Consider the following 14,620-nt stretch of genomic DNA (forward strand, 5'->3'; position numbering starts at 1 on the left):
CAGCATTCTATTCACACAATCTCTTTTCAAAGGTAGCTGCAGAAAACATTCCTGGCTTTTAACTAAAACCAGTTTCCATCTTACAGTCAGCGTCCCTGGGTGAGTCTTCTCCCCCCTTGTTCTCCATGAGCTCTCCATTCTCAGGAACATTAAAGAACTTATTTGGCAAAGCAGGTATGTGACAATGGCTACGTCCTAACAAGTACAGACAGGATTTTTGTGTCCTTTCAAATCCTTTTCAAATAGTGTCTTTCTATCTACATACGGTAGCTGGTTGAAAAATTGGCAAACATCTAGATGAGTTGATGTATCCCCGGAAGATCTCTAGGTGTCCCCCCCAGGGGTACTCATACCCTTGGTTGAGAACCACTGCGGTAGAGGACTTGTGGCGAGTTTCATGTCCGGAGAGAAAGTGACAAATAATTATCTTGTAAGACCACTGTGGTTTGGCTTGACTGGTTTGCATGTGCTAAATAAATAGTGTTCGAATCACACTGAATAAGTATGAGAGAAAGATCAGGGCAAATATTGTGAGCAACTCTTGAGATATCAAATTCCCTAGTTTGAGGTTACCAGTGTGATCTCTGCTTGGAAGCCTCCGCTCCATCCATCACTGCATCCATGTTACCCTGACATCCATGCTCCTACAATTCAGATCACAAATCCCACCAGTTCCTATTTCCTATCAGCAAATAAGTATTTCCCAGGATTCTGCAAGATTTACTCCTTTACTATTTTTAGTAAATCCCCAAGTTCTAAAAACTCCAGCCACTTGCCCAAAATGAGTCAGAAAAAAAAAAAAGTGTCTACAATATCCAATTGGATAAACATCCCACCGTGCAAAAGCCCAGAGTCAGACACTGAACTAGTACCATACTCCAGAGATGGACACAATCTGGTTACAAAGAGCTCAGGAGCAGCAATTCTCACTTGTGTTTAACCAGTGCCCCTTCCCTGTAACGTTAGTTTCGGAGAACAAGCCCTTAGTCTGTCATGTTCTTACAGGAAAGAGGTCGCTTTGGCAATTTTTTGAAAGACGGTATTAAGGCCTAGTCTACACTAGGAGGGTTTGCTATCAGTTCCTTAAACAAAATAAACAATACCAGGAAAAGCACTTTTCTGTCAGTATAACCGGTGTCTATGCTAGAGCTTTTACCAGTATACAGATATCATAGAATATCAGAGTTGGAAGGGACTTCTGGAGGTCATCTAGTCCAACCCCTGCTCAAAGAAGGACCAATCCCCAACTAAATCATCCCAGACAGGGCTTTGTCAACCCTGACCTTAAAAACTTCTAAGGAAGGGGATTCCACCACCTCCCTAGGTAACGCATTCCAGTGTTTCACCACCCTCCTAGTGAAAAAGTTTTTCCTAATAGCCAACCTAAACCTCCCCCACTGCAACTTGAGACCATTACTCCTTGTCCTGTCATCTGCTATCACTGAGAATAGTCTAGATCCATCCTCTTTGGATCCACCTTTCAGGTAGTTAAAAGCAGCTATCAAATCCCCCCTCATTCTTCTCTTCTGTAGAAGAAACAATCCCAGTTCCCTCAGCCTCTCCTCGTAAGTCATGTGTTCCAGTCCCCGAATCATTTTTGTTGCCCTTCGCAGGACTCTCTCCAATTTTTCACATCCTTCTTGTAGTGTGGGGCCCAAAACTGGACACAGTACTCCAGATGAGGCCTCACCAGTGTCGAATAGAGGGGAACGATCACGTCCTTCGAGCTGCTGGAAATGCCCCTACTTATACACCCCAAAATGCCATTCGCCTTCTTGGCAACAAGGGCACACTGTTGACTCATATCCAGCTTCTCGTCCACTGTCACCCCTAGGTCCTTTTCTGCAGAACTGCTGCCTAGCCATTCGGTCCCTAGTCTGTAGCGGTGCATTGGATTCTTCCATCCTAAGTGCAGGACTCTGCACTTGTCCTTGTTCAACCTCATCAGATTTCTTTTGGCCCAATCCTCCAATTTGTCTAGGTCCCTCTGTATCCTATCCCTACCCTCCAGCGTATCTACCTCTCCTCCCAGTTTAGTGTCATCCGCAAACTTGCTGAGGGTGCAATCCACACCATCCTCCAGATCATTTATGAAGATATTGAACAAAACCGGCCCCAGGACCGACGCTTGGGGCACTCCGCTAGATATCGGCTGCCAACTAGACATGGAGCCATTGATCACTACCCGTTGAGCCCGAAAATCTAGCCAACTTTCTACCCACCTTGTAGTGCATCCATCCAGCCCATACTTCTTTAACTTGCTGACAAGAATACTGTGGGAGACCGTGTCAAAAGCTTTGCTAAAGTCAAGGAATAACACGTCCACTGCTTTCCCTTCATCCACAGAACCAGTTATCTCATCATAGAAGGCAATTAGATTAGTCAGGCATGACTTGCCCTTGGTGAATCCATGCTGACTGTTCCTGATCACTTTCCTCTCCTCTAAGTGCTTCAGAATTGATTCCTTGAGGACCTGCTCCATGATTTTTCCGGGGACTGAGGTGAGGCTGACTGGCCTGTAGTTTCCAGGATCCTCCTCCTTCCCTTTTTTAAAGATGGGCACTACATTAGCCTTTTTCCAGTCGTCCGGGACTTCCCCCGATCGCCATGAGTTTTCAAAGATAATGGCCAATGGCTCTGCAATCACATCCGCCAATTCCTTTAGCACTCTTGGATGCAATGCATCCGGCCCCATTGACTTGTGCATGTCCAGCTTTTCTAAATAGTCCCGAACCACTTCTTCCTTCACAGAGGGCTGGCCACCTCCTCCCCATGCTCAAAAGAGTCATATCCTTAACCAGTATTACCGTATCAGCAAAGGTTTCAAGTGTAGACCTGGCCTAAGGCTACCGAAGAGTCCCCAATGATACAGACCTGCTAAGTTTCCTTCACTGGAAAACTCATGGATTAGTTTTTAAAAGATGACTTGCAATGTTTAAAATGGCATTTGTACTCCTTTTTGCTTTTTTAGGAGACATATACAGGTGCCCAAGTTAGTGTTGTTCTGTGTGTGTGTGGTTGAGAATTCTCTTTTAAAGCTTTGCAATATAAGGAATGTCCAGTCTGGTCTTGCTGGAGGTCTCAGATAATGTATACTGTAAGCTTCCATTTTTAAAAGGGAAAGAGCTCACTTGGACCACTTAACAGAAGCCATCCTCTCCATAACGGGCATTAGCAGGCACTAGAGTTCACCCAAAGGTCCATCTAAAGTTGCTTCTTGCGAACTAAAAATTTCTCCCCCTTAATTGCTTGGCTCTCTTGTGACATTATAATTTTACTAGTTTTCTGGTTGGAGTCTTCCTCTGGTAGACAAGATCTGTATTTCTACTGTAAACACTTGAAAAAATGTTCTTGTTTTCTTTCCATGTTATAAAGCAGCAGCAGAAAGCACAAGCCTATTTCACCTTTAGAAAGGAACCTTGGAGGTTTTCTCTCGCCTAGGATTTTAAAAGGTGGGTTAGAACATTTTAGTTGCCACATTCCAAACACCTTAAAAACCTAGTTGAGACAAAGCTTTTAGGCGGCTTTTTAAAATATCCTTCCTATGAAAGATTTTGCAGTGCTCCTAAGCAATAAATGTCTCAATTTCTTGACCTCAAAGTGAGACAGCCCTATACAGTGCAAGCACGTGCTCTCTGCATTGCAGTGGATTTTGCAGAAATCCATTTCCCCACCAGGGTCTAGTTTTTAGAATTAAACACATGCTTAAGTGCCTTGCTGAACTGGGCCATTGTTGCTCACTAAACCCAACAGAGAGGAGGGTCTCTCACACAGAAAAACCTTACACATATGGTTGTAACTATAGGCAGTAGGGATTACCACTGATCTAAACCTGTAGTGTAGAAGGTTTGTTTTTGCTTGTTCTCAGAGACATTAATGCATCTATTCCCTGCTTGTTTTTAGAAGTCCTCTTATAGGAAATGAGATGGTCAAACCTGATATGGACATATCTTTTGTGTAAGCAAGTATCAAGTAGTTATTCAAGACATTTACCTCTCAACGTAATGCCTTGCCAGGCTATAAAAACATAATCCCTGAGAATTCTTTCGAACAGTGAAGATAAGAATTTAGGGCAGGAGAAAAATGATGTACAGTACCCAATGGTTTTAATTAAATTACTGACTGTGATGCCTCAACAAGTCCTCCAACACTGATTACCTCTGTTCTTGGGCAATCTTAATTTTTCTAATCGGATACTGATGACAAATCCAAACCAAATTTCATTTTATCTGATGTCCTAATCCAGGATTTATCAGGGATATTCAATGTCAAAATGCAACCAGATAAAAAACAGCGTTTACTACATACTCAAGGAGACTAGGAAAGTCAGTTTGATATGCTACACATGCAACAGGAATTTCTTGCATGCATACCACAGAGAAAAAAAATATACATCTAAGTATGTCAGGTGTTGATTTTACATATAATTATGTCTTATGCTTTTCATCTAGGGTTTTAAATCTTGGATGCAAGATGTCTTGGAGAACAGCATGCAGACCAGACAGTTATATACTTTGGCCTATTAGGATTAAATTAGAACAGAAGCTGTTGCACTGGACAGGGCAAGACAAAGCTATCCATTATTTAAACATGGAACACAAAGCTGTACTCCATGCACAAATGACTCTCATAGGGTCACAGCTAGGAAGCTCTATACACCCAAGTATCTCTCTTGAAAATTAATTTAAAGTCCAAGCACAAAGTCATTACTACAAAGTGTAAAAGACCCACTAATACGATACATGGTTTCAAGATCAAGCACTCAAACATCAGGGAGCACCCAGTTTTGAGGCTGCTCCAGCCACTGTAGCTCTTAATGCATACCCTAAAGGTATGCATGCTGTTTGCAGTTTACCTTTAATGTGAAATGTGAGATCTGGTACCTCCATATGCAAAATCCTGGAATAGTTTCAAGAGCTATTTAACCATGAGGCAATCTGAATGACATACAAAATAGTAATAGCAGGCAGCACCACAGGAAAGAGAAATGCTGACTGTGAAAGTTTAAGGTGACCTTCCCCTCACCCCCAAGCGCCCCCCTAACAAGGGTTCAGGTATGAGTTCATAAAGACATGTACCGTTCCTCATGAGCAAAGCTGCATGAAAATTCTACTCCAGCAAAGCTCAACTGTGCAGGGCAGAAACCTGAACATAAGCCCCTGTGTAGTTTAGGGCCCCCCACAGAAAGGCTGCTCTGACAGAAGCTGCCCTAGGGGATATCAACCTTCAGTTAACCTGGAGCCTAAACAAGTTCACACTGAAGTTATGAGCAAGACGTCCATGGCAGCTGATCAGAACCCTGAGGCTGCACTGTATACAAGTTCTAGAGCCCACAAGATGCTCTGAAATAACCTGTAAGCTTGGTGTCATTCATTTCTTTGGGACTTGTTTTCATGTACAGTGCTATAGTGAAGCCACTAGTACGCTGATGTAAAGTATCAGGGGGTAGCCATGTTATTCTGCATCCACAAAAACAACAAGGAGTCTGGTGACACCATAAAGACTAACAGATTTATTTGGGCATAAGCTTTCATGGGTAAAAAACCACTTCTTCAGATGGAGAGCTTCTCCCATTGGTATAGTTAAATCCACCTCCCTAAGAGGCAGTAGCTATGTCGGTGGGAAAAGCTCTCCAGTCTACACTGGGGGTTAGGTCTGTATAACTGCATTGCACAGGGTCGTGTATTTGTCACATCCCTGAGCGATGTACTTATACTGACATAGGTCTGTCGTATAGATCTGGCCTTGGAAGGATAGACTAGTGCAGGGGCGGGCAAACTTTTTGGCCTGAGGGCCGCATCGGGTTTCGGAAATTGTATGGAGGGCCCGTTAGGGGAGGCTGTGCCTCCCCAAACAGCCAGGCATGGCCCAGCCCCCACCCTTTATTCCCCCCCACCACCCCCGGGATTCCTGCCCCATCCAACCCCCTGTTCCCTGATGGCCGCCCCCCACCAGGACCCCTGCCCCATCCACCCCCCCTACTCTCTGTTCCCTGACTGCTCCCCGCTGCCCCATCCAACCCCTCCTCTCATTCCTGACTCGCTCTCGCAGACCCCTGCCCACCCAACCACCCCTTCTCCCTGACTATCCCCGGTACCGCTGCCCCTGACTGCCCCCCGCCGCCCCATCCAACCCCCCTTCTTCCTGACTAACCCTCCCGGGACCCCTGCCCCCATTCAACCCCGTTCCCCAACCCCTATCCACACCCCTACCCCGTTACCGCGCTGCCTGGAGCGCTGGTGGCTGGCGGCGATACAGCTGCGCCACCCGGCTGGAGCCAGCCACGCCACTGTGCAGCACAGAGCACCGGGTCAGGCCGGGCTCTGCAGCTGTGCTGCCCCAGGAGCTTGCAGTCCTGCTGCCCAGAGCATTGTGCCGGTGGTGCAGTGAGCTGAGGCTGCAGGGGAGCGGCCGGGGGCGAGCCTCCCGGGACAGGAACTCAGGGGCTGAGCAGGAGGGTCCCGTGGGCCGAATGTGGCCCGGGGGCCATAGTTTGCCCACCTGTGGACTAGTGCATATTTCTGTGACGAAGGGTGTAATGGAACAAAATAAAACAAGCTGCCTCTGCAACCAACATACACTTTACCTGGGTTGTGTCTTCCATCAGGCCTCTGATCTTCTCCACAACATCATTACGTCTGTGCTGACGAAGAGCGCTGATGAGCTGAGCAAGACTGGCTTCCGGGCCTCGGATGGTCCAGTGCTGTAAGGCAGCATAGGCCCTTTCATGGTCTGCAGAGTACCCATTGGAGAAAGCCGCCATCTCACGGTCAGTTGCATTGCTCAGGAATTGGTAGATATCTTTCCACTGGCTTCCAACCTGGGCTGCTACGAGCTTCAGGATGTCAATGCCTGGCAGACAGAAGAGGTGGAGATGAAGCACAGCAGTTTCTAGCCTTGCAACCTCTTGTCGGCTAAATATCCAACTATTTATGTTTTGTACTAGCAGAAGGGTGGGTCTCGTCCATCTAAGAACTACATTTAACACCTCTTTAGGTCTTGTATTAGCAATAAAGGATGCTTATAATACTGGGTGGCATGCTACTTCCCAGGGTTTTGCTTTAACAATGCACCTTTAACATTTGTTATGTAAGTGTAAAACCACAAATACTCGGATGCAGACATCTAAAATTAGCTACTGTGTTTGAGCAGTTGCTGATATTAACAAGCTTCCTCATTGGTGGTTGCATTATATTAGGATACCTGGCCAACTAGCCCTTCACTTGCTGGTTTGATTTGGGGCAGGAGATGTTACACATTTCAGAATGGATTCTGGTGAGAGGGGCACTTGTTATCCAGCCCTCTGTGCTGCAATCTTAATTAATTCATCCAGTAGGGATGAAATCCAGTTACGTGTTGCATTCAGCATTGCTACTGCCTATGGGTTGCTCTGGTGTGAAGAGATCCTTAGTAAAGAAGAGTGACTGAAGTTTTCTACAGCCCTGCACAAAAGCACTGAAGCTGTGACACATTATGGAACCACTGACTTGGGTGTGTTATGGGAAAAAGATGTGTCACCTGAACTTTTATTCATAAGTAACAGTCACTTTCCCAAATATTAACGCCCCATAACAGCGAGAGACTGTGCTAGCTACAACCATATGTAAACTTCTGCTCCACTGTGGAGACACTTTAAAGACCTGTGAAATACTTGAGGTTTAGGAGGCAAAAAGCACAACTCTGTTGTTACATGAAAAACTTTACACAAAGTGATCCAAGTTTTCTATTAAAGAGAGTCTCTCTCTCCCCTCCCCTCCTCCACCCACCATGTCTCTCAAACCACTGAGCACAAGAGACTGTTACAAAACTACCAACACAATATCCTGTCACTGTGAAACTTCAGAAAGGATATAATTAAAAGCCAAGTTCATCCATGTGGGGAGAAGGAATCAGCAAGCACAAACCTTCAGATACAAAACTACAAGACGTTGTTTTGGAGCAAGGAAAGCTGAGTTTTTTGGTTTTTTTTTTTTTTTTTGTAAGGCAAGTAAACTTAGCAAAATCCACCTCAAGCAGCCACACAAGGGATCCACACAACTGGTTTTCATACAAGCAGTTCTCAAGTCTTCACAGAGTGGGCCACATCTTAGGTTTCCTCATCAACTGCTGCCCTTTCATTTCATGATCACACAGACCACTTCCCCACACATCTGCAGTCACATAACTGTCTTTGTGGCAACTACAGCAATAGCTTGCAGAGAAATGCCGAGAATGTCTGGGAGATCTTTCCCAGTAGGATCAGATTTAACAGCCTTGGTAATGCAATTTTTAGACTAAGCAAAAACCCTAGTCACTGCGTTTCTACACTCAGGACTGAAAATTCAAGCCACAAATTATGTAGTCCAATTATGTTAGCAACACTCAAGTCACTATTTGTTTTTTTTAAAATGGTGGTGCTATGCAATTTCAGTTGCCAGACTGTATGTGGCAGTTACAGGAATTGAGAAGCCAGATCAATCAAGTTAACAACTCCAATATAACTAACTTTTCCAGTTAAGTGGAAGATCTGGTACCTCCTAATTTGGAATTAATAAATATATGATCACTAACATATTTACAACATGAAAACAAAACCTTAACCATTAGTTGGCTTTATCTTTCCCGTCCTGCCCAGGTAACACATCTCCATGGAATAACTTTACACAGCGAACTCCAGGGGCATCCAACCCATCTATAGCTGGAGATAAGTCTTCCTTAATGCTTTCGGTTAAAAACAAAACAAAAAAAACAGAGAGATATCAGGTTCAGAGGGAAAAAATACAGTCTGCTTTGGAGGTTTAAGCAGAGGAAAAGCTCTTAGAGGTCACTGAAAGCAACCATCAGTGAGAACAATTGGTGCCAAGTATTGTGAATTCTTGTACTTTAGCCATGCCACTCAAGATCCCAAAGCTCCAGGATATGGCGAAAGTCACTTAGACATGTTTTAATCCTACTTTAATCTACTGTTCTCATAAATAGGGCTAAGATTTTGTCATGGTTATTTTGAGTAAAAGTCACGGACCAGTCACGGGCAAAAAATAAAAATTCACAGAAGCTGTGACCGGTCTGTGACTTTTGCTGCTGCAGCTCCACGGCTTCCCCTGCCACAGTGGTGGCTGGGAGCTGTGGGGTTCCCCCTCTGCCTACGGCGGCCGAGAGCTGCAGGGTGACCATATTTCCCAAAGAGAAAACGGGACCCCAGCCACTCGCCCGAGGTGTCCCCCTCCCCCTGTGCGAGGCTGTCGCCTGTCGCTGGAACCTTGAGAAGGGCCCCCTCAGGAGTCTCTAACCTGTCCTGGAATCTTGCTGGGGGCCCTCTGTCACGGCCTGCTGGCTGCCAGCTCAGGAGTCCTGCAGTCCCTGGGGCTGAAGCAGAGAATGTCATGGAGGTCTCTGGAAGTCCCAGATTCCGTGACTTCCATGATCACTGTGACAAACGTAGCCTTATTCATAAATAAGGAAAAGCCCACACAACATTCAGCTAAAATCTTTTCAAAACTTTTGGGGCACAATATTTTCAACCCTGCTAAAAACAAATGTAAGAGCCATTGTTATGAAAAGACACCATTAGCCTGAGAGGTGTTCCACCGCTACCGACAGGAAAGGATCAGCTAGGACTCAGGAGAGCTGGGTTCAAGTTCCTGCTCTGACACGGACTTCCTGGATGATCCTGGACAAGTCACTTGGGAACCGAGGCCCAGTTCCCATCTGCAAAGTGGGAATAGCAGCTTTTGCCTACACCACACGAGGTGATGAGAGAGGAAACTAACTAGAAGATAAGGTGCTCAGATACTACGGTAATGAGTCCATAAGAATTAAGACTCAGACTGTTCTAGCTGTATCAGCTGTAGACAAGTACTCCGAGTTCCACAGAATGAGGAATAAGTGCCCCAACTGCAACCAATATTAAACTTGGTGGAAGCTTTGCTAACAGCCTGCTGCTGTAAAAGAGTCATCCACACAAGTAATGAAACATAATTGACATTTTATTGTCCTGGAGCATTAGCTATAGGGGTTCACATGTTAACGCAGTACTCTCTTCTGGGCTACCTGTGCCTATCCAGATATATCAACTTCAAACCTCATTTTCTCACACGAGGAGATGTGGGGCAGATCTCAGCTGGTGCCAGTTTACACAAAGATATGCTATCTAGCTATTGTGTTCTTGAACAAGACTTTGTTACACAGAACATTTTGTATATTCATACTGATGTTCACAAGTTTAGTAAGCTTAATCACACAATTTGCTAGTGCTACATTAGTAGTTCTATAAGCTATGCATGTTTATATCCTCTGGAGAGGTCATTAACCTCTCAGATTAGGATAAAACACCCTGTGCAGGGTTTAATGATGTATAAAGCCTTTAGGAACAATTGTTCCACTGAAGAGTGAGTTGTGGAATATCAGCCTTATGCTATACCCAAAGGCTTAGACATTGTGATTAAAAGTAAGTTTTGAAATCTTAGATCCCCCACATGCACTATATTGTGTGAACAAACACGGAAAAGACAGACAGAAAGTACGAATTTGGCTTCAGTCAGCCAGAAGACCATTATGCCCACTGTTCTGAAAAATAATATTAAAACTATTACATAAGTTACTGGTGCATGCTGCCAAGTTGAGAAATATTATTTGAACCATTTAGTGCAACTTAATTCACTTGTTATTTAAAAAAAAGGTTGTTAATGCTCATAGTAAGCCTAATCGTACCATCTTCATATATCCAGAAAAACGTACAAAGTTAGCACTAAGAATAGAGGGTTATAGCTTCCTGTTTTAATAAGAACATGCAGTAAACAGTGATATTATTAGAACTCATTCAAACGTTCGCTCAGGTTTTAGATAGTAAAGAGTTTCATACAGTGTTATTGAAAGTAGAATTCTAGTTTCTAACCCTGCATGCACCGTTTGCCTAAGAATTAGTTGCTACACTAGCATGTCCATCTAGGTAGGACCATCAGGACCACCATTCATCAGGTCCTTTCACTACCTTACAATCACTGTCCCAGTTTTCAAACTGGGGTAACATTAGATTTAGTACTCTACCTAGATGCCAGGCACCTGCAGCACCCACTGAATGCAACAGGGTGGAGGGTGCTAAGCACTTTCAAGGTTTTTAGAACTTTGACCCACACTATTTAGCACTGAAGCAATTAGGCTGGCCACAGGTTTTAACTCTTACCTAAGGCTAAACCAGCTTTGTGTTTGCCAATAGTTTATTTAGGATTTCGTCACTTCCATCCCACTCCTTCTCCCAAGCCAGACCCAATGCCTCTGACCTTCTCCCTTGCTGCTATCTTCTTCACAATGAGGAGAAAGGAAGAGGCAACTGAGCCCTGCTGCTAGTACTGGCTTTTTATTCTGTGGCAGATACCAGGGCATGTCACCCCAATCAGTCCATCTTTTATAGGCCCTATTAGTTTAGTTTCACACTCATAGGAAGAGATTGGAACTAAAGCTGCTTGACCCTTATTGTGAAACCCAAGGCCATGCAAAATATCCCACTAGTCTCGGGTTCAGACCTGGAAACTAAGCTTGAAGTTTCAGAGTAACAGCCGTGTTAGTCTGTATTCGCAAAAAGAAAAGGAGTACTTGTGGCACCTTAGAGACTAACCCATTTATTTGAGCATAAGCTTTCGTGAGCTACAGCTCACTTCATTGGATGCATGCTGTGGAAAGTGTAGAAGATCTTTTATACTCACAAAGCATGAAAAAATACCTCCCCCCACCCCACTCTCCTGCTGGCAATAGCTTATCTAAAGTGACCACTCTCCTTACAATGTGTATGATAATCAAGGTGGGCCATTTCCAGCACAAATCCAGGGTTTAACAAGAATGTCGGGGGGGGGGGGGGGGGGGGGGGGCGCGCGGTGGCGGTTAGGAAAAAACAAGGGGAAATAGGTTACCTTGCATAATGACTTAGCCACTCCCAGCCTCTATTCAAGCCTAAGTTAATTGTATCCAATTTGCAAATGAATTCCAATTCAACAGTTTCTCGCTGGAGTCTGGATTTGAAGTTTTTTTGTTGAAGAATTGCAACTTTCATGTCTGTAATTGCGTGACCAGACAGACTGAAGTGTTCTCCGACTCGTTTATGAATGTTATAATTCTTGACATCTGATTTGTGTCCATTTATTCTTTTACGTAGAGAGAAAAGGAGTACTTGTGGCACCTTAGAGACTAACCAGTTTATTTGAGCATGAGCTTTCGTGACCTACAGCTCACTTCATCGGATGCATAGCTACGATGAAGTGAGCTGTAGCTCACGAAAGCTCATGCTCAAATAAACTGGTTAGTCTCTAAGGTGCCACAAGTACTCCTTTTCTTTTTACGAATACAGACTAACACGGCTGTTACTCTGAAACCTGTCTTTACGTAGAGACTGTCCAGTTTGACCAATGTACATGGCAGAGGAGCATTGCTGGCACATGATGGCATATATCACATTGGTGGATGTGCAGGTGAACGAGCCTCTGATAGTGTGGCTGATGTTATTAGGCCCTGTGATGGTGTCCCCTGAATAGATATGTGGGCACAGTTGGCAACGGGCTTTGTTGCAAGGATAGACAGGGCCTAATAACATCAGCCATACTATCAGAAAAGTACTCCTTTTCTTTAAGCTTGAAGTGTTATCTCTAAACATTTTCAGATCCACGACCTTTTGCAGCCTCTGGAGAAGCGCACAGGTTATTTTTCTAAGGAGTCAAAGGGATTTACAACTGGATCTTCCACCAAAAATGGAGCTGAGTTTTGCAATGAAAAATGCCAGATAATCACAAGGTATTTCAGAGTTGGGATTTGGGATGACCTGAACCCCACAAAATGGGGCTTTTCAAGCAAAGCAGTTAAATTAGTATGTCATTGTTGTGACTGAATTGGAGCTGATCCAATAAAAGATATTACCTCACCCACCTTCTCTCTCTATTATCTTGAGACCAACACAGCGACAACAACATTGCAAACATATTTAATTAAAAGACACTATAGAATGATGCAGAGTTGAAAAGAGATTCTTGCAGTGCTCATCCAAGGAGAGTTGTGAGAGTCATGGCACAACTTCAAGTTATTCTCCAGCAATCCAGTGCCTAGTTTTGGTGATTCTACATTCCGTCTAGAGCAGGTCTCCCCCTCGGGTAGCTTTCCCTGTAAGCACTGTCTCACAGGTTTGACTTGTCTTTCCTTTGTTTGTTTACCTTTGAATAGTGAACTGGAAGTTTTTCCAGCTGCTCCAGACATCTTTGCAAGTCTTAGCTTAATCTGGAGTGCTCAGTGTTCTCCTTAACTTAAACTTCTACTTTGTTTCAATGCAGCAGTTACTCACTCCATTGCTGAAACATACTTAATTGGTCATCAAGCAAGTCTGCAAAATGCCTTCGTGTTTTAATGACTCAATCTATTCTTGAACAAATCTTATCCATCTCCCATAAGTCTGGTTTTTACAGGGTGGAAGTTAACAGTGCCCTTTGTTGATTGTTCATGCTCAAGGCCAGCTTCTCTCCCCATTTTAACTGAACTAAGGATCAGTGTTGCTAAACATTCAGGGTTTGTCTACGCTTACAGTGCTGCAGCAGTGCAGCGATACCACTGTCGTGTTTAGTGTACACCAGTGGTTCTCAACCTATTTATCATTTGTTGGCCAAATATGTGGCCCAAAATGTGTTACCTGGGTTGCAGTTTGAGAACCACAGCGCCCACCCCCCAAGACCTCTATGCCCAGCATCCCCTGCCCAGAGACCCCTCCACAGAGTGGGGCCCCGGGTGCGGGGCCACTCAAGGGTGTGGATATTCCACACACCCCGAGTGACACAGGCTATGTCTATGCTGCACACCTTTCAGTGACACAGCCGTGCAGCTAAAAGGTGCTCAGTGTAGCCATTCTTTGTCGGCAGGAGAGCGCTCTCCTGCTGATAAAATTAATCTTTCCCCAACGAGAGGCGGTAGGTAGCCTGGTTGGCAAGAGAGCGTCCCTTGCTGACAAAGCACTGTCCACAGTGGTGCTTTTTGTGGGTAAAACTTTTGTCGGTCAAGGGTGTGTTTTTTTCCCCCCAAACCCTTGAACAACAAAAGTTTTACCAACGAAAGTACACTGTAGACAAAGCCACAGTTATACAGACATAAGTCTGTAGCGTAGACCAGGGCTCAGGCACTTTCATTTTGGAAAGAGCTGCAGTAATATGAGATCATTTGTCTATTGTCTTTACATACACGCACCCATTCATGTCCATTGTAGGAAGTATGAAATGTTTACTTCTACATAGCTAAGCATTGCACTCGGTATTGTAAGAACGCCTTACAAGAGTTACATGAAGTCAGCAAACAATCTACGCAAAGCAGAGCTTTGTTTTTCCATTTCTGCGGAGACAGGATTTTGGTGTTTGTACTGTAATGTTCTTTTCACACTGTTCAGGGCTGAGCTGTACCTGTGACCCAAGTCTCTCCATGGGCACTTCTTTCAACAGACAGGCCTACATCTGCCCTTCCCTGAGAATAAAGTCCATTATTCAGCCCACTTTTGACTGGGCTGCCAGGTTACAGCACCTGGTTTTCCCCAATAGGCACTCTATTACTTCACCTACACCTTTCCTCCCTACCACCCCCAAATATCCCATGGACTCGCATGAAACACAGTCGCAAGCCTGAG

At 44.6% G+C, this 14,620-nt stretch overlaps 1 protein-coding gene across 1 annotated transcript in view; it reads right to left on the bottom strand.

The window, feature by feature from the left end:
* Positions 1-14,620, bottom strand: part of TNFRSF21 (TNF receptor superfamily member 21) — a 65,193-nt gene that overhangs the window by 20,617 nt on the left and 29,956 nt on the right. The window contains exon 4 of the mRNA XM_037893946.2: positions 6,587-6,852. Coding sequence (XP_037749874.1) covers positions 6,587-6,852 — 266 coding nt within the window. The remainder of the gene's footprint in view (positions 1-6,586; positions 6,853-14,620) is intronic.

Source organism: Chelonia mydas, chromosome 3 (assembly GCF_015237465.2).
Source record: "Chelonia mydas isolate rCheMyd1 chromosome 3, rCheMyd1.pri.v2, whole genome shotgun sequence".
Lineage (NCBI taxonomy): Eukaryota > Metazoa > Chordata > Testudines > Cheloniidae > Chelonia > Chelonia mydas.